The 23,519-nt window shown below is 52.0% G+C and overlaps 1 protein-coding gene across 2 annotated transcripts; it reads right to left on the minus strand.

Moving 5' to 3' along the window:
* Positions 1-387: 387 nt before the first annotated feature.
* On the minus strand, positions 388-23,291 carry IGFBP5 (insulin like growth factor binding protein 5). Of its 2 annotated transcripts, none has more exons than XM_012110889.4 (4): positions 22,159-23,291; positions 7,180-7,409; positions 6,763-6,933; positions 388-5,009 (listed from the first exon to the last, which is right to left on the minus strand). In XM_012110889.4, exons 1-4 carry the CDS (start codon positions 22,490-22,492, stop codon positions 4,878-4,880), a joined length of 867 nt encoding a protein of 288 aa, XP_011966279.1. In that variant the 5' UTR covers positions 22,493-23,291; the 3' UTR covers positions 388-4,877.
* Between the last annotated feature and the right edge of the window lie 228 nt (positions 23,292-23,519).

Raw genomic sequence — 23,519 nt, forward strand, 5'->3', positions numbered from 1 at the left:
AACTAAACCCATGTGCCGCCTCTAGAGAAACCTTGAGAAAGCCTTTGCACTGTAACAAACACCCAGCAAAGCCAATAAATAAATAATAAGATGACTTTCTTTGGCAGCAGGAGCTAAGCTTAAATGGTAATAATGGTAATAGTCCTAGTGGTAATAGCAGCTGACCCCGCAGGACCACTGGCCCTCTTAAGTGCTATGTGTACTCACTGAAAAGGTTTTGAAGAGCTAGAGAAGGGGGCACCAGAGTGCCAGGTGGGAAGGCGGTCCAGAGGGGCCCCTCTGGAGGGTGCAGGCCCTAGTCCTACCTCCACTGGTCCCTTCTTCTTCCCCTTGTCCTCTCTCCCTTCGCCTACCTTCCCTGGGCCAGAGGAGGAAGCTGAGGCAGGCTAACTGAATGCATAACTTTATTAAATAAATGCTTTGTCACGATAAAAGACAAAGATCAAGGAGTAACATAAATTATAAGTTGAATAAATAGTATACAGTAATCTTCACTTCTTGTAATAAAACGTGAGATCCTCAGGGGTTTTTTGTTTTGTTTTATTTCCTTAGGTACAAAACACTAAACAGGAGGCGAGCTCTTCCACATTCAGGTCATTTTTTTTTTCCCCCGCTTTTTCGTTTTTTTTTTTCCACAAACAGGTTTTGTTTGCTGGTTAATTGTTTTTTTCATCCTTTTCACCAGTAAAGATTATGAGCATTTATTTAAAAACAGGAAAGTCAAAAACAAAAAAAAGAGAGAAGAGCACTATGGTATGTATGTCAAACTATAAAGAACTACAGTAATACGTGCTGTGATTATTGCTGTCTAAAACAAACAAACAAACCGGTAGGCAACTCGGAATCTGAAGGAATCTTGTCTGACAACTGTCTATCCATGTGGGCTACTGTGTGATGATGGTGGTGGACGGTCCGGGACTCGGGCTGGTGGCCGGGGACCAGAGAGGTGGGGTGAATGGTGCAGAGTGGCTGCCCCCCTCACCTCCCCTTTCCTCCATCCAAAACAAGTTAAAGAGAGGAGGCCAGAGTCTGTGGAAATAGCTAAACTATATACTCCATTAGGGAACCAAGAAAGGATGCTTAAAAAAAGACACCAAAAACCTACAAGAAAAAAAAAGTAGAGAAAAGTGCAAAATAAGGCTTGCACTTTAGTGGTTTTAAAAACAAAGACAGTACAACGCCCAGTACAACCACCTCTCAAAATACAGCCTCCTCAATCTTGGAAGCCAACTGTGTCTTCTCCAAGACCGGGGTGTTGCTTCTCCTTGGCCCACTCCTCTTTGCAATTCCCATCTGAGCTGGAGCCCTGTGGGGGCTAAGCGGATGGAGGTGGGGCACTGCCCCACGTGGAGGGGGGGCTTGGTGGCCGCATGGTAGCCCTGTGGCTGCTGACGAACTGGGCAGTGGGAGAGTGGTGGTCCAGGCCCGCTTCCCCAGGGGAGGTTGGCCCCACTGGGTTACCATGGAGACCACAGAGGTGGTGATGGGAAAATGGTGAGGAGACAGGAGGAGGGACCGCGCAGGGCCTCCGGTCATTCTCTGAGTTGGGGCTGAATGTCTCCAGGCCTGTCTCTCTAGGCCTGGCTGTCTGAGAAATTTCCAAGTCGCTTCTGTCCCAGACCGCCTGCTTTCCCCGGGTTGAGGCGGGGCGGGGGGTCAGTCCTTGCTGGGACCTCCTCAGTCACCTGGCAGCAGTGGTGGAGACAGGTCTCCTCTGCTGGAGTGAGGCCTGAGTCAAAGGGAGATGGGAAGAGACCTCGTCTTGGCTCTTCTGGCCAATGTTTAGATTTGAGGCCATGGAAAACCTGGAGTCTGAGGCCTCTGGGTGAGCAGACAGTGGCCAACAGGCAGCCTGGGGTCAAGAAGGTCCCTGCTTGGAACTTCAGAGCTGGCAGCTCGCCACACCTGCCTGCTCACCACCCTGCCCAGAGAGGCCTCACTTTCCTCAATGATTCCCTCCCCCTGGACTCCTACCCTGGGCTCTGTCTGAAGGTCCAGCATCCTCTAGGGAGTGGCCAGAGGACCAGAGTCTCCCCACCCACTCTGCAAGCAGAGACTCACAGATTTGGGGTTGTCAGCATGAGCTCTGGAGATCTGAAGACAAGGGTGGCGTTAAAGCAGGCCCTAACCCCCCACCTTGTGGCTGACTGCAAAGAGCCCATGGAAGGAGCCGAGGCCCCTTCAAAGTCCAGTAAACAGTGGGAGGAAAAGACGGCCCCCTCTCAGGAACCAGGAACTGGGTCCAGGCCTTGGTGGGAGGTGGTGGGGTGGGGTCTGCAAATTCCTGGCTCAGTCTTAGGGGGAATGGCACCCCAGTATCCACGTGGCAGTCCCAGTTTAGATGACTGCTGAAGATCCAGAGAAAGAATGGGTGGAGAGAAGAGTGAAGTGGGAAAGGCTGACAATACTGGCCTAAGACGTTGAAGTGTGGGTCGGGGGTTTGGGGACAGTGGCGCAGGAAGGGGCCACGTGGACACACAGCAGGTCAAGGAAGTCCTCACGGCTGCCATCCCATCAGGCCCTTTGTCCAGTGAAGATCGATGCCTCTGCCATCCCAGCTGACTGTCCACTCCAGGGGAGCAGGGGACACTCCCCTACCGAATCCCAGAGCTGCAGGCTTGCCACCAGCTAAAGCGTTTCTGCTCCTTAGCTGTCCCTCTTCACTGTCCCCGAGTTCAATGCTGGAGTAGTCTCCACGGTGTCATGTCGTTGGAGAAGAGTGGAGTGAGCTGTGTTCACAGCGAGAGAGGGTCTCCTTTGCTGCGTCCAAGCCCCGTCTCCTGGCCAGAGTTCTCCATCAGGGCTGCCCATTTGTTGCGGGGGTGGGGGGAGTCAGCAGAGGATGGGAGTTTTCTTGGTTCAGAATCTTGGCTCCCCCAAAGTATCCATTCACTGCTTATTCTGTGCTTTTCTGCCATCTCCCACCCCAGGAAGGAAGCTGGAAGGGGCCAGGGTGGACCAAGAGCTTGAAAGCCTCTCCAGCCTCCGTCCCTTACTGCAGGGTGAAGGCGGGCAGGTGAGCTCGTAGACTCGTCCCTTCCAAACCATGGCTGGTATCTGCTTATCCTTGTTCCTGTCCAGCTCCTACAGTCTAGAACCCACCGAAAGTTTCTCACCTTCTCTGGCTCACAGGGCTGGGTTAAACTCATTTCTCTCTTACAACCTGTTTCCTTTTCTTCTTCTTAAACCTCTCTCCTTCTTCTTAAATCCCAGAGGGCTTATCAGGTGGGGACCCAGGGAAATGTCTCTTGGCTTTGTCCCCTCTTCTTTTTGCTTTGCTCCAAAGCTAGGACAGGGCAGCTAGCCCTCTGTCTCTCCTGTCTGCTCTTCTCTCCATCTACTCTGGCCTGAACAATCACTTTTATTGTTTCCCCGTATTCACACTTTTCACCTCCATCTCCCTCTTGGCCATCTCTCATTTCAGTCTCTCTCCTGCTCTGCCAGCATGAAGGCTGAGGGAGGCTTTCCAAATGCAGGCTCTGTCCAGATGAAATGAAAGCGCTGGGCAGGACCAGGGGGTTGAGCATGGACTGATTGGGTTCTCTGGGTACAGGGTCCAGAGACAGTAGCTTCCCAAGGGTCTAAAGGTGAATGTGACATCCTGGGGAGCTTGGTGGGCGCACTGTTGGGTGTGCTCAGTGACCTAGCTTGGTGTCACATGAGCACGAGTGCACATGGGAAATCATGGAAAAAAAAAAAAATCAACACAGTGTCCCGCAGAGGGCTGAGTTTGCTGCTGCTCATGGGAGGCAGGCAAAACTGGTCTTATGGATTGTGTTAGAAAAACACGGGTTTTCTTGGTTTCCCCAGAATAAGGACGCTCTTCAGCCCCCAGAGGAACTACTTGGAAAAGTTAATGCAAACCTTTGACAGAAAGGAAGAAAGGGGTAAAAAAAAAAAAGAAAGAAAATAGACTTATATGCCTATATATGACTATATGGAGCCTTGTAGATAAATACAAGCCCACTTTTGTTTCAGCCTATCCTCCCCCACGAAGGCTGTACTAGCTGTGAATTGGATGCAATGAAGGGCTGAAACCATAGGCTTCGTTCGGCGCTGAGTTTCAGCCACCCTGGAAGCACATGGCTTCCCACCATCGGAGTGTGGATTGATTTCTCAGGGTCTGCATGGGGAGTGAAATCCGCACATACTCTTCATATTCATGGATCCGCTTTAGGAACACCTACCATCTAGTATCACTCAGTTATGAATTGGCCTTGTGTTGAGACGGATGGAATGCATTTTTCCTTTGTAAATTGGAGGGAGAGAGAACAGTGCTGAGGTGGGAGGAGAGGAAGGACAGGGCTTGAGCCGTGCGAGCTGCTGGCTGCAGGAGACTGACCCAGGAGAAGCAGTGGCATCTGTTTGCTTCTCTCTTCCCCTGCGACCCATCCAAGCTGGGCAAATTCCAAGCGTGGCATCAAAGGCCGTACCTAGGGCCGCACTTGCTCCCACCCAGATGCTTCCCCACTCGGGCCAGGGCTGGACGTAAAGATGGATGCTTCTGGCCCAAGCTCTGTTTCTCCTCCTCGTGACTCTCATCCTCCCCTCTCTTACACACGTCTGCTTTCCTCCCTTCTCTTTCTCTTGTTCTTCCTCTCTTGCCCTCCTTGTTCATTCAAACTGTCTCAAAAAGAAAACCTTTTTTTTAAAGGGGGGGGTCTCCTTAGCTTTTCACATCTCTGTTGTTGCCGTTTTCAAAGTTGCGACCTTGCCAGAGATTCCGAGGTCCTCAGTTTCCTCAAATAGATAGATATATGTATTTTTTTTTCCCTTACATGAGATGAAATGAGTGGCGTCCTGGGGTGGAGGGAGGCGCTGGCTGGAGTCGGGGCTGGGGGTGGGATGGGGTGAGGGAAAGATGGGGAGGGGACGCATCACTCAACATTGCTGCTGTCAAAGGTGTGGCACTGAAAGTCCCCGTCCACGTACTCCATGCCTGGCAGCTTCATCCCATACTTGTCCACGCACCAGCAGATGCCACGCTTGCGGCCACGGGAGGGTTTGCACTGGGGTGGGGAGATGGACAGGCCGTGAGCATGGCTGTATCCTGAGGCTCTGCTCCTCCCTGACCCTTTGCCTTCTCTGCCCCAAGACAGACTCTCTTCCCCAAAGAGTTGAGGGCACTGTATCACCGACTCAACTGGACGTGAACTTGAGCAGACTCTGGGAGATGGTGAAGGACAGGGAGCCTGGCGTGCTGCAGTCATAGGGTCACAAAGAGTCGGACACGACTTGGCAACTGAACAACATCAACACCCAACCCTTGGGGTTCTGGTGTCCACATTGCATGGGACAACCCAGCGAAAGGTGCTCATTTAGGCAGCCTGTCCTCGGCTAGCTCTTACAACTTTGTCTTATGTCACCCAAAACAAGTTGGTTTTTACCTCCAACTTGGTATTCTCCAGAGAGCGACATAACTTGATCATGATCATGACGGTGACAATGATGGTAAATTAAATTATTAGATAATGTGGTGGTGGTTGAGCCACTAAGTCGTGTCCAACTCTTGCTCCTCTATCCATTGGATTCTCCAGGCTAGAACACTGGAGTGGGTTGCCATTTCCTTCTCCAAGGAATCTTCCCAACCTAGGAATGGAACCCAGGTCTCCTGCATTGCAGGCAGATTCTTTACTGACTGAGTTATGAGGGGAACCCATTAAATGACAGCAATAATAATAAAAAGCAACACTTGTATAGCTGTACCATATACAAGACACCACTTAACACTTAACTATGCTGTAGATACTGTTCTAAGTGCCTTACAAAGATGACTCCATTATTCCTCATAATCACGTGAGAACAATAGGTACAGTTATTCTCCATTTTACACAATAAACTAGAGCCAAAGGGACTGGGGTAAGAAGATACAGCTAGTAAGCAGGACACCCAAGGATTCATCCAAAGCTGTCTGGCTCTTGAGCTCTACCTTAGATGTTGTGGTTTAGTCACTAAGTCATGTCTGACTCTTTGTGGCCCCATGGACTGTACCCCATAAGGCTATGCTGTTCATGGGATTTCCCAAGCAAGAATACTGTAAGGGGTTGCCGTACTCTCCTCCAGGGGATCTTCCTGACCCGGGGATCCAACCCACGTCTCTTCCGTCTCCTGTATTGGCAGGTGGGTTCTTTGCCACTAGCACGACCTGGGAAGCCTCATATGTTTATGTAAGTGTATCAGAAAATAACACAGACAACATGGGCTGTGACACAGTGACAGAAAGTTTCCTTTTAGATGAACTCAGGTACCTATGGTGAATCATTAAAACATGAGTAGATTACAGTGTAGGTGGGAATGGGGTCAGTCATGATTGTGGTGGGAGAAAGGATACTGGTGTTTGGGGACACAGTGTTGTTAACACAGAAATCCAGGCATTTAGAGGCGGAGATTTGGTGGCGTCAGTGGTAAAGGACACACTGGCCGATGCAGGAGACATGAGACTCAGGTTCCATCGTGGAGGAGGGCACGGCAACCCACTCCGGTATTCTTGCCTGGAGAATCCCATGGACTGAGGACCCTGGCGGGCATGGGGTCCACAGGGTTGCACAGAGTGGGACACGACTGAAGCGACTTAGCGTGCATGCCCTGAACATGGGCTATGGGACGGGGCATGCGGCTTTCTTTTTTTCCCCAAGTTTTACTGGAGTCGAGTTGATCTACAGAGCTGTGTTAGTTTCAGGTGTCCAGTCTCTCCAGGAAGTGGAGCTGGGGGCACTGGACGGGCCTGCTTTCTCTTGCAGAGAAGGAGCTTCACGTACGTACCTGCTTTCTCTTGTAGAACCCTTTGCGGTCACAGTTGGGCAGGTACACGGCGCGGGGCACCATGCGCGGGCTGGCTTTGAGCTCCTGCAGGGATGCCTCCATGTGCCTGCGGCAGGGCCCCTGTGTGCGGATCGGAGGCGTGAGAGGCGTGGCCAGACCCCAGGGAGTCACCTAGACGTGCAGAATGCAGTGGCCGAGGTGTGTGGGTCAAGGGTCTGCACGGAAAGTCACCACCTTTTGTCGAGATTAGGTGCTACCCAAGGTCTTCCTCTGCCTCCCCTGCCATGGCCCCTGGGTGTATAAAGCGCTACCACACATGCTCATTTAGACAGCTGGGGGCCAGGTTAAAAGCTGCAGGTGGCAGAGACTGAGGGTGTGGATATCGAGGGAGATGGGGAGAGGGTCCTTGGGCCTCACCTGCTCGGATTCCTGTCTCAGCTCGGGCGCCGAGATGACCCGGGGGTGGGCGGTGTTCTCAGCTCCCCCCACGAACTTGGACTGGGTCAGCTTCTTTCTGCGATCCTTCTTCACAGCCTCAGCCTTCAGCTCGGAGATGCGGGTGTGCTTGGGCCGGAAGATCTTGGGTGAGTAGGTCTCCTCTGCCATCTCGGAGGTGGTGGGCTCCTCGTGCTCACGGGAGTCTCTCTCTGCGGGGAGAAGCGGGTGGAGGATTAACGTCTGCCGGCTGAGAGCCAACCCTGTGGAGCCCAGAGCTCCAAGCTTTGGAGCGAGGAGACAGGCTCTCTGCACCCTCATGGGGCTGCCCAAACTGCGGAAAGGGGAATGAGAATCAGGACACGAGGCCACACGCCTGTGAGTGGCGGAAAGTCCAGTAGAGCAAAGCAAGGGTGACTTCGTGGAGTAGGAGAGTGCTGGGAAAGTCAAGCTGATGCAAGCAGGGAAGTGACACAGGAGGAAGAGGGCAGTCTGGGGGCAGGGAAGGGACTCGTTTGCTGGGAAGTGGAAATGGAAGTGTTCAGTCCTGTCCTGTCTTCATGACCCTAGGGATTGTAACCTGCCGGGTTCCTCTGTTCATGGAATTCTCCAGACAAGAATACTGGAGTGTATTAGCCATTCCCTTGTCCAGGGGATCTTTCCAACCTGGGGATTGAACCCAAGTGTCTTGCCTTGTGGGCAGGTTCTTTACCACCTGAGCCATCAGGGAAGGCCCTGTCTGGTGGTGGTGGTAGGTGTGGAGCTGGCTAAATAGATGGGGAAGTGGCTGGAGGAGGGGCTGAGGTGTAAGAACACTGTCTGGAGGTCGAAGCTCTCAGAGGAAAAGGGATTGCCAGGGCGTGGACAAGAGGCCAAGTCCATCCTCTAGCGAGATCTTCCTGCTTTTGGAACTGCTGGAGTTGAAATACATCTGCATTTGAGGAGCCGAGGGTAGGAGGGCCCTGGGGTGTCTGGGCTAGCAGGGTGGGGGAGGAAATCATAGGGAGAACAGGAGGAAGGGACTCCAGAGAGCCAGAATATGGGATCTGGAGGGGATCAGTGCAGGCGCTGGGGGTAGGGGGCATGGGGCCTGAGGCCTTGCTCCCTGCTCAGAGCTGGCCCTGCGCTCTGTGACCTGGGACATAACAGCTCCCGGCCAAGAGCGGCAGACAGCTGGCTGGGGCTGGAGTAGCTATATATAGCAGTGACTTGGTGACAGTCTATACTTAGCTGACTTATGACCTTTAAAGAACCAGGACTTTGTTCATTTATTTGTCGATCTTTTAATTCCACCCCCCACCCCCCAGCCTTTGGCCTGTTCTTGGTCCACAGATTTCCATGAAATTCTCCTCTCACAGGCACCCTCCCCTGGGTCTCCCCTCTCAGCTCCCTGACCCCACCAGACCCAGACTGCTCTTCCCAGGTGGTCAGGGCATGGTCAGGATGCCCAGGGCCAGAGCAGGTGCAGGGCAGGATGGGCGGGGGGCAGGGAGCCCTGTCTTCCCTGCTTTCTTTTCGTTTTCAATTCTGGAAAAAGAAAATAGGGCTTTGGGGTGGCCCCAGAGAGTGGAAATGTTAGTTACTCTTTGTGACCCCATGGACTGTAGCCCACCAGGCACCTCTGTCCATGGGATTCTCCAGGCAAGGATACTGGAGTGGGCAGCCATTCCCTTCTCCAGGGGATCTTCCTGACCCAGGGATGGAACCCCAGTCTCCTGCATTGTAGGCAGGTTCTTTACCATTTGAGCCACCAGGGATGAAGGGAAATCATCCTCTCACTGGGCTCCCCAGGAGGCGAGGAGAGGTGTGGAGAGGGAGCAGTTTGGTGAGAGGAGTTGCATATCCCCAGGGCAGGAGTTCTCAGCCCAGGGGAAGTTCCAGGTGTGTGATGAGGGAGGCATTTGGAGACCCGGCCTCATCTGGTCAGGATGGCAGGTGGCAGAAAGCACCCGAGCACCCATTTGTCTCTAGGCTCAGGGTTTGTCAGATTTAATTGAATGGATGTCCAGCAGATTTAAGCCCCTTTAGGGAAGCTCCCCACCCTAAAGAAGCCTCCAGAGGTGTGCAGTGTTCTGGGTGGTTAGCTGATCTGGGTATTTATCCATAGGAGAAGAAGGGACGTAGTTTCTGGAGAAGAAGGTGGGAGGAGACACACAGCAAAAGAGTGGGCAGGCTCTCCCTGGAGAGAGCCCAGCACTAGGATTTCTGTCCCCTTCTGGCCTTTCACTCCCTTCTCCCACCATGTCCTGCCCTGGGCTCGGCCTCTACTTTATCAAAACCCGCTGGGATGATGAGCCAACATGGCGATGCACTGGGCCCGTAGAGTGGAGCCCTCGGGGGATTAGCTGACAGAGTGAGGTTGTGGCTTAAACCAGCTTTTCTTGGTTGTGGAATGAGCTGCGATGGGAGTAGGAGGCAGGGTGGAACAAGCTGATTTGGGGGACTCGGTACAAAGTGAAAGATTAGGGCTCTGTTATCTAGTAACTCAGGCCCACACCTGAGGCTCCGATCTGGAAGAAGTAGGTGAGGAGAGGAAAAGCTGACCACGGGCTGGTCCCATCTTACTGAGTGAACTGACACGTCACTCAGCCTCCCTGGACATCACCAAGCATCCTGACTGTCACCTGAGTGGTGCGGTAGGGGAGACGGCAAGAGGTGGTTGCCATTGAAAGGTTGGGAGCATTGTGGGGGTGCACGGCCACCCCCTTTCCCAGCTAAGATTGTAGCCAGCTGAAGGGAGGGGGAGTGGGGCCAGACAGCCGGGTGCTGACCAGTGTGTGGAAGAAGGGTGAGCTTTCCCCTGGGGCCACAAGAACATGCTTCCATCCCAGTGGCGCTCTTTCTAGTTCTTAGAGACATCTGGGGGGAGGGTGCCACTCGTTGCCCTCGGCCACCTGTTGTCTCCCTTTGGTCAGAGGGTGTCATCCTCCAGATGCTGCTGCACCTTCTCTTATGGAGCTTCTGGCTCTGGCTTTGGTGGTCGTGCAAGTACATTGGCTAATGCCCCCACCCCCCACCCCACCACCCCACCATCGGCAGCTCTTCTCAAGACCCTTTGTATTTTAGGATCTTCAAGAAGTGCTGTGGGCTGCCCTGAACCTGGAGTCACCTTTCCTGGGAGGAGGACGGGCTGTTCACAACGGTTCAAGAAACTTTAGGGCAATTTACTTAGACCTCTCTCAGTCTTTCCTGTGAAGGTGTTAGCCTTGAGACTAAGCAAGGACAATACTGGGAAACAAAATGTAGATTCTTGTACCTTCTCTGTGTTAGTCGCTCAGTCATGTCTGACTCTTTTTGATCCCATGGACTGTGGCTCACCAGGCTCTTCTGTCCATGGGGATTCTCCAGGCAAGAATACTGGAGTGGGTTGCCATTCTCCAAGGAACTCCAGATACTTTTGCAAACCCTCTGTCCTTCCCCTGGCTTCACCAAGGCAGGGTTCCCTCCCCAGTGTGCAGACTCTTGGGCTGCTTCTGAAGGGCAGGCTTAAAGTTTTGATGTGCTTCCCAGGTTTTGGTGCCACTTAACCCCATGGGACCTATTACTTAGGCAGCGGGGGAGTCAAGTATCAGATACTAATCAGGGTCTTGTGGTCACCTGTAGGTTCCAGAGAGACAGCGGAAAGTTGGATTGGAGCCAGGGCAGGAGCCTGGAATATTAAAGGGCTGGAAAGTAAGACTGGAGCTGGGATGCCAGAGCCAGCTAGGCCTACTCAGCTGCTTTGGGGCCGAGTCATAAATAGGCTTGCAATTTTGGAAGGGTTTAGATTTTGGATAACTCAAGAAGGCAAAGGAGACTGGCAGTTCCTGAGCTGTTTCATCAAATGGAAATGGGTCAGGGTTGCAAAAGGATTTAGGACTTCCTGGTGAAGTTGCGCTGCACATGAATAGCAGTCTCTCAGGTACTTAACAATGCAGTAGGTTCTGGAACTTAGTCAACTGGCAGGTCAGTACCTGCATATGGCCAGTAGGTGGCGGAGGAGACTGATGGCTGCAGGCTTCCTTGTAGGAATTGTAAGCAGTTTTAAAATCTGGATCGTTTCGTGGTTTCCTTCTCTTACTTCTCTGACCACCACCCCAGCCTTCCACTCTCAGCATGCATTTAGAGTCAGGAAGATGGATGTGCACAGGCTGGGAAGGACTTATGTGAAGTGAGGGATGGCAGGGAGGGGACAAGGCCATCAGTGTGTAAACCCTGGCTGTTTCTTTAGTCAACAATGCAAGCATAATGATGAGGGAAAGAAGGTAAGCAGGTCTAGGACCTGCCTTCCTATCTCTAGCTGTCCTTTTGAAAGGATTCTGCAGTGAGTGTTCACTGTTGTCCCGTTCTCTGGGAAGCTGTGGAGGCAGGACCCTTTAATTCAGTGTCTTAAGAAAGCAAGGGCTCTCGCAGCGTCCTGATAGTTGTCTTTAGGCTGAATTCTGATTCTCTGCTCTGTTCTGCCCCTAGTCTTGCCAGCTGGCTCTCTGATGGTACCAGCCCTGCCATGTTAGGGCAGCCAACTCAGTTTCTGCTTCATTCCTAAGATGCTGCCCATTCATATTGATACAACATCCACTGAGGCACCACCCTTGGCAACCCGAAAAGCTGCTTAAGGACTGTGTCATCCTTGTGTCCCAGTGAACTTTTTCTTTTTGCTGTGCAGCTTGTGGAATCTTGGTTCCCCAACCAGGGATTGAACCCAGGCCCTGGCAGTAAAAACGCTGAGTCCTAACCACTGGACCACCTGTTGAGGGTGTCTGGGGGCAGGCCCAGCTGCTGCAGGCTCAGGTGCATCCCCAGTTGGGGGGGGCACTACTCCTCACAGCACAAGTGCCAATGCATCTTGCCTCCCCAAGCCCGCCACGGAGACCTGCTGCTATGATTGAAACTACGATCGAACTTTCTACCCTGGGGCTCTTAGTCCTACCCTGGCACCATTAACAGCCTGGGCCCAGTCTGGTCGTTGTTCCCCATGCTATCTTGACTTAACAGTCAAAACTAGAGAAGAACGGATGGATCAGATATTGCAACTTTGCTTACAGAAATTGAAGAAGCTGCGGCGCACTTGGAACTCGCAGTGCAGGAAGGATGTAGGGCTTTGCCAGGCCACCTGGACCTGGGAGAGGAAGAGTCTCTTTTTCTTGCCAGAAGGCAAGAGGGATTCGCCCAGAATTTCTCTGCCAGAAATGAAAAGGGGAGCTGGGTTTTCACCAGCTCTCATTCTAGCTCCCCCTGTGGAGTTCAGACAGTCAGCGTCTTAAGGGCAGAACTTTGTCATTTATCTTAGCCTCTCCAGCACATAGTCTTCAGTAAAGAATCTTGAAATGGAGAGATGTGTGAATCAGCTCATGGGACAAAGTGCAGGTCTAGCGGCAGTTCTGCAAGGCTAGCTGCGGCATGTTGGAGCTAAGTGGATGCCCTGGGGGGTCATGTCACCCACAGACCTGCCTTTAAACACAGGAATTTACTACAGAGGGAACAAGGGGCAGAGAGGTGGGCCTCAGGAGCGGGAAGAAGTAGGGTCCCCTACATTTACTGGGCTTCTTTGATCTAAGACTGTGCTATTGAGTACGATAGCCAGCAGCCACATGTGTCTATTGAAAAGAATAAATATTAAATCAGATTACAAATTCAGCTTCTCAGTTGTTTGAGGCACATTTCAATTGCTCGATAGCCACACATGGCTGGTGGCTCCCACGTTGGACAGCAATGATTGAGAACGCTTCCTTCCCTGCAGAAAATTCCACTGGGCAGCTCGTCGGAGGGCCCTGATCTGTGCCTGGGGATGCCTGGATGTTCCGTGCTTCCTCCCCACTTTGCCCTGTTTCCTAGCCAACCTGCAGCCTCCTGCTCTTTGCTACAACATGAGGCTTCTGGGAAAATGATGGATCAACTGTTCACTGTTGAAAAAAAAGTGAAACATGTCTTAGCCTCCTGAAGTCTGACCGTTTCCCAGCTGCAGATGCTAAGAGACTGAATTACATTGTGTGTCTCTGTATAAAAAAAAGGGACAGGGACCGTAGGGAGGGCTGTGAAGCCTCCTAGGGGAGCTGCACTATCCCCAGCCCTGCCCATGACATCCCTGACCAGGGCCTGCCTTGCCCCAGTCTTTCCTGGAAAATTGTTTTCTTTCCTTTGTGGTCAGTAACAGACATGCATATTCTGGGCTCTTTCTTCACCTGAATTATGGGCTGAAAAGGGAAGGAGCACGGACTTTGCAAGAGGAAAAGAAATCCACACAACTGTCATCCAAAGGAACAGTTGCAGGTAGGGAGGAGCTGCAAATAGACATGTGGAGGGAGTCTTGCTGATTTGGGGTATGTGGCAAAGGTGGGGAGCAGATTCAGAGAGTCAGTGACTGGACCTTGAGAGCAATAGGCTTATCCAGCTCTTAGCTCCTTTACAGCCCCCTCTCCATTGCAGGCCAGGAAAACCAACATCTCTATCCTGAGCAGGGAAATAAAGATACCTACAGCAAAGCAGATAAACAGAATCAGGAGTTGGACTACCAGCCCTTGACTGTCAGTCTCCCTTCTTGAGTGGAAGATGGGGCTGCTAGCACTGCTTCACTAAATCCTGGTACAGGTGTATTTTGCTCTCTCTTAGTTGCTTCCTCCCCTCTCCTTGCTTTAGTTTTCTCATCTGACTTATGGGGAGGATGACAACAGCCCTCTCTTCATAGGGTTATGAGGATTCCATGAGTTGTTACGTGCTAGTGAACTCTCAGTACAGGTCTCTGCCGTTGTAAGGACTCTGTTGCCTCCTACCTCCCCTGTTTCCATCATCAACTAAAAATCTGGTTGCTGTGATACGTGGCTGACAGGTGTCTGCTTGTAGATCACGAGGTCTCAGGCGCCTTGGATTGCAGAAAGGTCTGCTGGGAAGCAATGGCTCTACCCTCGTCCCCGGGGAGTCTAGGTTGCCAGCCCCAAGTGAGAGGAACTTTACCCAAGTGCTTCTGAGAAGCAGTTTCCACTTAGAGAACACTGCCTGGAAGTTCGTCCCTTGTGTAACCTCATTCCTTCATGCTGCATTAAGGCACTAGGCCTCCTTCCCTAAGGATGGAGAGAGAAAAGGTGACCTACTACCTTTCACAGTGTAGATGTGGCAAGTGTCAGGTTGGTGACCCTTCCCTAGAATGAAAGAATGGGGTCCCACTCACACATCCTCTAGGTAAAAGAAAGGATCCTCCTCACTTTTTCTCCCTGAGGACGAACTAGGATGCAGGGCCATGACTCTGGTATACATTTCTTGACCCCTGGGCAGCAGCTGGTGATAAATTTACACATGAGAAATACATACTTATGCACAACACCCAGCATGAGTATCTCCAACCAGGTCTCTAGACTTGGGGAAGGTGGAGCATGCTCAGTAAAAATGTCTGTGTCTGTTCCCTATACGCACCCACCGGGAAGCCTGGCATGCTGCAGTCCATGGGGTCGCAAAGAGTCAGAGACGACTTAGCCACTGAGCAGCAACAATGCACCGCCCCCCCAACCAGAAGGTAATGGAGCAGTGAGGTGGGGAGCAGCCTTTCAATGGGGTTAGGGGAGATAATGAGAAGGAGGAAGTGAGGGGCCATTTCTCCGACCTGGCCACACTCCCACTGGCAACTCATCACGGCCCATTCAGAACAGCACAATTTTGCCAAATTCCCTGGAAAGCCCTGCATGACCAGAAGGGGGCGGCAGGGAGCAGATTGTTTGGACTCTGGTCGACGACCCCACCGCCCCGCCCGGCCCCCAGGCCAGGTCCTCCTAAGAGAGACTTGCTAGGGGTCAAACAATCTCCTTTTTGGCAATTAAAGCTCAGACTCTTTTCCTGTTTGACTCTGTTGGAGCAGGAGCAAAGAGTGGAGACAGGTTCCCTTCACAGGTGTGGGAGGGGCTTGCTGGCGGCCTCTGCCTTGTCTGGTTAGGTGCCCACTAGCCAGTGTGGTTTTTGACGCTAGGGCTTCCCCGGTAGCTCAGACAGTAAAGAATCTGCCTGCAGTGTGGGAGACCCATGTTTGATCCCTGGGTTGGGGAGTTTCCCTGGAGAAGGGAATGGCTACCCACTACAGCATTCTTGCGTGGAGAATTCCGCGGACAGAGGAGTCTGGCAGGCGACCGTCCATGGGATCAAACAGAGTGAGACACAACTCAGTGACTAACACTTCACTTCACTTCACTTGCGTGGCCAGTGGGACTGATTTTTAAGATTTATTTTATTTAAGTTAATTTAGACAACCAATACCTTTGGTTATCAGAAAAGTTGTGAATATGTTTGGGACAGCTCAGATATATGAATCAACTTCTTCAACTGTAAATCTTATGAAACCTAAAAATACAGATCAACTTTTCCAATGAAAATTCAGTGTTTGAACTGTGATGTGCTGTAAATGTAAAATACACCTCAGATTTCAAAGACTTAATATGAAAGACAGAATGTAAAATAGCTCATTCAGTTCAGTTCAGTTGCTCAGTTGCGTCTGACTCTTTGTGACCCCATGGACTGCAGCACGCCAGGCCTCCCTGTCCATCACCAACTCCCAGAGTTTACTCAGACTCATGTCTGTTGAGTCGGTGATGCCCCAACCATCTCATCCTGTCGTCCCCTTCTCCTCCTGCCTTCAATCTTACCCAGCATCAGGGTTTTTTCAAATGAGTTCGTTCTCCACGTCAGGTGGTTCATTAGAATGGCTTATTAAATGGTTTATTAAAATAGCCCATTAGAATGGCTTATTTTGAATCTATATGAATATTATTGTGGATATACTGAAAAGATAAACAATTAAATTTCATTTCACCTATTTCTTTTTACCTGTTTTAAAAATGTGGCTGTTAGAAACTTTGAAATGACATCTGTATGTGGCTTATATTGTACTTCAGTTGGACCATGCTGCTCTGAAGGGTCTGGAATGAGAGGCATCTTCCCTGAGGGACAGGGAGACTGGGGAGCATGCTCAGTACAGCTTTACTGGTACAATCTACACAGTTCAGGATGACGAGGACCCACATAGAACATCACTGCAAGTCAGAATAGGTCACACGGGGCTGGATTCTGAGTGCCAATTCAATTTGGATCTTGCTTTAGGATTTGGCAAGAGAAGGGCTGGTCTCTGATGGTTTAGGATGGGGATCAAAAATGAGATAACCTAGGGGCTTCCCTGGTGCCTCAGTGGTAAAGAGTCTGCCTGTCAATACAGGAGACACAGGTTTGATCCCTGGTCCTGGAAAATCCCACCAAAAAGGGGGAAAAAAAAAAGAGACTACCTATTTAAGGGGCTTCAGGTGAATCCGTGGTAAAAAAATCCACCTGCTGATGCAAGAGATTCAGGTTCGATCCTTGGGTGGGGAAGATCCCCTGGAGATGGAAGTGTGAAACCACTCCAGTATTCTTGCCTGGGAAACCCCATGGACTGTAGCCCGCCAGGCTACTCTGTCCATTGGGCCACAGGGTCCGACACGACTGAGCGTGCACATTTATTTTAGAACCCCGTCCAGGACTTCCTTGGTGGTCTAACCCATTGGGAAGAGAGTTTTATCTTATCTGCTTCCTTCTTGGGACTCCCCCAAGGGACCAGCTGCCACAGCCTCCAAGGCGTGTGAGAATGGCGCTCAACAACTCCTCAGGTCAACTGGAGGCTTCCAGCTATAATCTGGAGGCCTTCCTTGCCTCTTCTTCAAAAAGAGCTCTGACTGTGTTAAAAAACCTGGCGATCCTCTCTCTCTCTCTCTTTCTTATCAACTTTTGTGGCATGTGGTTTTCTCTCTCTGTTTCCGATATGAAAATCCCCCAATCACTCCCTCATCCCACCTCACCCTACCCCAGCTCGGATCTCAACATCCTGCTGCCCCGCTTTGTGGAAGCTCGTGCTGGAAGAGGCTGGTTACCACAGGAAGCCGGCTCCTTAGAGACTGTGGATTGCTGCTCAGCCAAGGGGCAGCGAGGGCCTGCCTGCTTGCCCACATCAGGACAGCTCCCTATCATTCAGAAAATGAAGTTTGGCACATGGGGCCTGAAGTCTGGGCTGAACACACCTCTTTCCACCCTCCTTGCCCCGCCGCAGCCCCCATCCCGCACCAAATCACTCGCCTAAGCCAGCCTTGCCTGCAAGACCGTGCAGAAAAGGGGATGGAACAGAACAAGACAGAAAATAAAGGGGTACTACTTTCTCCACTTTGGGGCCACTTTGTTTCTCCTCAAACGGAGCACTCCCAGTTCTGAGCTCTTATTTCATCTTCACAACATGCCCCCTCTGCCCCTCCTGCAATGAGATGACAGCACTGGGTAATATTTGCCAAAGGCCTCATTGCAGGTTAGACCTGGCCCAGGCCAGAGCCCCAGGGACTTAAGGTATAAAGCCAGGAAGAGCAGAACTAGGACTAGGAGGACTAGGCTCAACCAGATTCTAAGACTGAGCTCTAGCCCTGGCTCTGCCTCTAACCCAGCACCTAATTCTAGGCTTGTGACTTGTACTTTGGGCTTCAGTGTCCTTATCTGTAAAATGAGGGCCTGACTGCCAAGGTGCTGCGATCATGGCAGGTCCCTTCCAGCTGTAGCATTCTTTGGCCAATACCCAGACAATTCCTGGAGAGACACTCGAACCTAGCTAAGCTGAGTGGCCAGGCAGGAAGGGCTACTTCACCTCTGATACAGATTCCCAGTCACTTCTTTGGATTTATATTAAAGAAGAAGAAAAAGACATCATAACAGAAATCATGGAAAGAATTGGAGCTGGAAACTAGAATGGGGAATTCTGTGGGTAGAGGGAGAGGGGAGTGGAAGCTTAGAACTATTTTTGTTTGTTTATTTGCTTACTTATTTTTGCAGATATGTAATAAATCTTACTGTTTTGGAAAACATATTGCCAGGTTACAATTGAAGGATGGTCTCTGGGGATGGTAACTTCTCGACCTACCATAGTAAAAATGCAAAACAGACATGCAAACAAAACCCCACCAGATAGGATCCACGTCATGGCAGCCATTCTCTGCTTTTCACTTCCGCTTCCGGTGGGATCTCATAGGTACCTGATCTGTTTACGATGTTCTTCCGGTTTCTGGAGGCAGTGGGCCTGGAGTGTGGTGGTCCCTTCTCCAAAATTTTATTTTCCAAACATTAAATAACCCAGAGTTTTAAATACATCGCTCAAGTACAAAGTAAAAGCTTTAGACAAAAATCACCTTCCTTTCCTGCTAGCTCCTCTCTCCTCCCCCACCTTAAGGGGACCGAGGGGATTCCGTGGGGATTCCTGCTCCCATGCTCTTTGTTGTAACCTTCTGGTGACCCCTGGCTCCTAGGTCAGCCCGGTCCTCCCTCTGCAGCTGCAAGCCCACTTGCCTGCTCAAATCTGACCCTGAGCCCCAGGACTAGCACAGCTGCTCTGATTGAAAAACCAAGCCCCCTGGGGATGTCTTGGAGTTGGGGGATGGAGAAGGGGGTGGGATAGAAAAGGCGGTGGGATGGGAGGGAGGGATAAGAAAGGAGGGGGGAGAAAAAGAGAAATGGAAAGAAAATGAACTCTCACTGTGGCCAACTGTGCGTGCTCTTCCAGTCTGAGCTGACACAGCAGAAAGAGGAGGAAGGGAAAGGAGTGGGGAGGCAAGAAAAGTCAAGTTAAAAGCGCCCTCTTCTTGTCTTCCCAGTTCCCATTTTGGTTGGCTCAGGGCACAACCAGCCTCTCAAAGACTTGTTTCAAAGGGAGGGGATAGGGGTGGGAAAGGAATCTGGCTCCTTCAGTTTTCCATCTTGTTCAATCCAGACACAAATTTGGCCAATAAACCTAACCCTGGAACTTGATTTCAACAGGGCATTTGGACTAGGCTGGGAATGGAAGCCAGGGTGATGGAGGGCCAAATCCCTCAAAGAGGCAAAGGCTGAATGCATTTTTATTTAGGTAATTTTTCTTCTTTCCGAGAAGCATATTTTCTGCTCTTCCCCTCTTATTTCTCAATGACAGAACTGAAACCCAGCACCCACATCTCCCTGTATCCCAAACTTAATGTCTCACAAGCACAAGAAAGATCTTCCAGACACGGGTAAAGTATGTGGGCCAGTAAAGCCACAAGGCTCTTTCTCCAAAGAATGCCAGAGCAAAGCTTGGTCCTTCCCCAGACTCGACCCAGCTCACCCATATTTATTGAGCTTGGTCCAATAAATAGCTCCAGCCCTCATACACACTGCCCTCTGTTTCTATATCTATCTCTGCCCCTGAACTGGCCAAAATAAAATGCAGGGCCCGGAGCGCTCCCAGGACCCGGCTCGAAGGCGCACTCCCTCTCCCGTTGCCCAGCAACGCGCCTAGCAAAACACCAGTCCCCGCCGGCCCTGCTCTCTTCCTCCCACAAGCTTTGGCGGCTAGCCATCTCTCTCCCCATTTCTGATTCTAGAAATGCACTTTTTTTTGTTGTTGTTGTTGAAAAAACCCTATAGCTATCTCTCTATACACATATTTTTGGTTATATGTGTATATGTACATACGTCATCTATATCTGTCTCTAAATTTACATCGGAAGGGGCAAATCCCAGTTCACACTGCTCGATATTGGTAGAGAGGCGTGGCGGTTGGATGTCGGAGGTCAGCAATTTTGGCCAAAGGAGCCGACACTCTCCTCCCTCTTCTCTGTTCGTTTTCCTCTCTTTAAGTACTGTCGCTGCACCATCTCCGACTTTTGGGAGACCCACCCAAGCTGAAAAACTCCAGCCAGGAGGGCCCACTCCCATCCCATCTGTCTGGGAGGAAGGCGTCAGTTCCAGCTACCGGTCAAGGGCAGCCATCCAGCAACCGGAGCGGATCAGGCACCTGCTTTAGGCGAGGTGGAGTCTTTCAGAGGGGTTGGGATGGGTGGGGGGAGGAGGGGGAGGCCGCTCCGTGCTTCAAGGCACTTTGAAGGTGGGGGCTGAGGAAGGGGCTGCAGAGAAGTCTAAAGGGCATCTCATCTTGCTTGGAACAAAAGCTCTTGTGTGTGTGTTGGGGGTGGGGAGGGGTTGGGATTGAACTGGAAAGTTGGATGCGCCAGTTTGCTCTCCCAGCAATTGCGCGCGCTCACCCTCCACACCAACCACATCACACCAACCACACGGCTGGGCAAATAAAAGTGGGGCCAGAATGCGGCCAAGCGATACCTTGCATACTTTCGCTGTGACCGGATTGTTACCCAGAGCTCTCTCTCCCAAGCCAGGAAATCGATTCATGCCTTTCCCCCCCTCGGTGCCGGTGCTAAGCTTTTCCACACATCTCACAAGATGAAGGGAGGTGGGGCGGGACCGCCTTTGAAAATTGGCTCTTAATAAAAATAACTTCACCAACCGTCCTCAGGGGCCTCCGGGACCTGCACATTGCCCTCTCCCTTTTTTGCTGGCCGTAAACTGGAGAAACGCTACCTCTTGCAAAGCTGGACAGACAAAACCTGCAGGGTTTGCGGGAATCCACGTCGAGCCCAGGAAAGCTCTCGTGCCTCTCTTCTCAACCGCAGACGCACTCCTTTCCTACATGAGAGTGTCTGTAGTTTACAGTTAAGACAACTCGTGTTGGGGTGCTCGTAATGGACGGAGATAGGAGGGAAAGGCATTGTCCCAGTAAGAAGATACCTTACAGAATAAATGCAATTTAGCCAAGTCTTAACCCCTTTGGGGGAGGACCAATGCTCAGAACCCAGACTTTTGTGTATAGTTCATTAAACTTAAAAAAAAAAAATCAAGTAACTTTCCAAGAGGAAGCCGAAGTGTTTCAATTGAACAAGCAGCTCTGTCAACCTTTTAAACTCCAGAACTGAGAATTTGGGGGCGGGGCAGCCTGGGGGCGGGGCTACTTGGAGGTGGAGGGGAGGCGCCTGGTGCGTGGCTTTTCCGTCTCCGCCCCCTTGATTTTGCATTCTGCATTTCCAGGGCCCCTCTTCCATTTACACCACACCCACTTGTGATCTGGCTTGAGAGCTCGAGGGGCGACGCGACAGCGTGGGGGATTAGCACTGGCGGGGAAGCCGCGGTGTCTGAATTTCACATCTCTTCTTGTTTCCCAGCCCTATATCTACCTTTCTTCCTAGGTAAAATCTGAATAGGAGCAGGGGAAAGGAGCTCGATTCAGGAACAGCCAGCCCTGGAACATCAAGCCCACCTTTCCCATTCCTTTCCCTCACTACCCCCACCCCCCCGCCCCCGACTTGCTCCACCTCCCCGCCGCCTCTGAGCTTGCCCAAAGTCACCTTTCCTTTCCTGGGAGGAAAAAGAGATATTTTGCATTTCAGTATCTTTTACATACGACCAGTCAATCGCATCAAGTCAAGAGCAATGAGTGTGCACGTGGGAGGGGCATCAAAGCCCCCGCCCCAAAGGCAAGAGCTACCAAGGGTGCGTGCGTGCGTGTGTTATGTGTGCACGTGAGTGTGCGTGTGCGCCCGTGTGGGGGGGGGGCGGGGTAGGAGAATAGAAACGTCAAAGACGGACTGGTAGGGGGGTGGGGGGCTGGGAGGGACAAAGGTAGAATTAGCACCGAAAACCGGTAACGCCTCTCTCTCCAGGTCCCCAGTTGAAGCAATATTTTAACAAAAGGCATTTTTTTTTCAAGTTCAGAAAAAAAACAAAACCCACAGCATATTGGAGGTGGTGGAGAGGGAGTTGATCATATAAGATGCACACTTTCGGACTGGAGATTGAGTACCTGAGGATTTGCATCTAGAGAAGAAATAGGAGCTCAGAGTCACCGTTTAGTCGAGGGGGGAGGGGTGGGGTGAAGAAGGTGGGGGTAGGGACGAGGAGAAGGAGCGAAAACCCGGAGAGGCTCGGCTAGACCGACTCCTGGGGTAGCAGGATCGGCTGGGGCTCCGATTCCGAAGTGCAGGGACCCTCCCCGCCCTCCTCTCGGCCAGCACCCCGGCTCTAAGCCACTTGCTGGGCAGAGCGCTCGGGGCCAGCCTGTCCCGTGCCCCCCCACAACCACCCCCCCCGCCCCCGCCCGTGCGCCGTGTAGCTCTCTGGCACACGGAGCGCGCTCACCGATCTTGGCTTGCTCGCGGTAGCTCTTTTCGTTCAGGCAAACCCCGCGGCCGTGCAGCAGGGCGTGCAGCGGCTTCTCCTCGTCCTGCCGGGGGAGGCAACGCAGCCCCTGGGCGCAGCGCTCAGTGTAGACGCCGCACGACTGCCCCTCGGCCAGGGCGCAGGTCATGCAGCAGCCGCAGCCCGGCTCCTTGACCAGCTCGCAGCCCAGGGGGCTGGGGGGGCACATGGAGAGGGCTTTCTCGTCGCAGGGCTCGCAGTGCACGAAGGAGCCCAGACCCTGGGCCGGCCCCGCACAGGCGGCCAGAAGCAGGAGGAGCGCGGTGAGCACCATCTTTTCCGAGTCTCCCCCTTTACCTGGGGCGGGGCAGGAGCGCGAGAGTGCAGGGAGAGAGGGGCCAGGAGGGAGCGCGGAGCAATGTTCTTTTTTGAAAAAAATTTCTGGCAGGTAGAGCAGGTGCCCTCCCCCGGACAATTGCAAAATGTAGGGAGCGATGGAGGGCTGGAGTGCCTGCAAGCAAGTCTCAATTGCAAAGATTACAGACTTGCAACAGGTAGGGGGAAAGGGAGCAGCGCCAGGTGCATGCAGAGGAATCGGAGGCTGGAGAAACAAATCCCCTTCCCCACGAGTCTGACCTGGTCAGAATTGCGGCGGGGGAGCCAAAAATGGTTCACCCCCCAACAACCACCGGAAAAAAAGAGCTCGGAGGCTGTGAGAGAGGCAGTGGGGGGGGGGGCGGGAGAAAAATAGATTTCTTCTTCAAAATTTTTGTTTAAAATCTCAAAGTACACCCTGCTCCTTTCTAACCCTCAGCTGCCAGCGGCGCGCGGCTGCTGCGGAACAGGTAAGAGGCGGCGGCTGCAGCCGCGAAGGCGGAGGAAAAATGTGGAAATCAAGAAATTAAAAAAAAAAAAAAAGAAAAAACACACCAAACCCCCAACACCTCTTTTCTCCCACTCTGCTAGCACCTTTTCGAAATTCGCAGGTTCTGCGTGAAGCCCGAAGAAAGGTGCAAACGGAGGAGAGGGTAGTAAAGAAGAGGAGGGGAAAAGGAAAAAAAAGGAAAAAACCCACACCGCTTTGCAGCTCTTTCCTAGCTCTTTTTCCCCCGGCAGAAGTTTCCAAAGAGACTACGGGCTCCGGTTGAGCCGGCGCTTTTAAATAGACGGCCCCTGGCTGCCAGCCAGTTTGTAGCTGCAATTTGAGCTCCCCAACACCCAACCCAGGCAAGGATGCCAAGGAGTACAAACTCACACGGGATGGGGGTGGGGAGAGGCCTTCTAGACACACGGGGGCTCCCCTTCGCTGCCTGAACAGCTCCCTCCTCTCCCTAGAATGGAAGAAAGTGATGAGGGGACGG

The sequence above is a fragment of the Ovis aries genome, chromosome 2 (genome assembly GCF_016772045.2).
Source record: "Ovis aries strain OAR_USU_Benz2616 breed Rambouillet chromosome 2, ARS-UI_Ramb_v3.0, whole genome shotgun sequence".
Taxonomy (NCBI): Eukaryota; Metazoa; Chordata; class Mammalia; order Artiodactyla; family Bovidae; genus Ovis; species Ovis aries.

Excerpts from the sequence above, each read along its gene's own strand:
- IGFBP5 (XM_012110889.4), bottom strand. The coding sequence starts at position 22,492 with ATGGTGCTCACCGCGCTCCTCCTGCTTCTGGCCGCCTGTGCGGGGCCG. Across the intron at positions 6,934-7,179 it reads TGAGACAGGAATCCGAGCAG|GTGACTCCCTGGGGTCTGGC; the intron begins GTGAGGCCCAAG and ends CTGCACGTCTAG. Across the intron at positions 5,010-6,762 it reads GGTTCTACAAGAGAAAGCAG|TGCAAACCCTCCCGTGGCCG; the intron begins GTACGTACGTGA and ends TCCCCACCCCAG.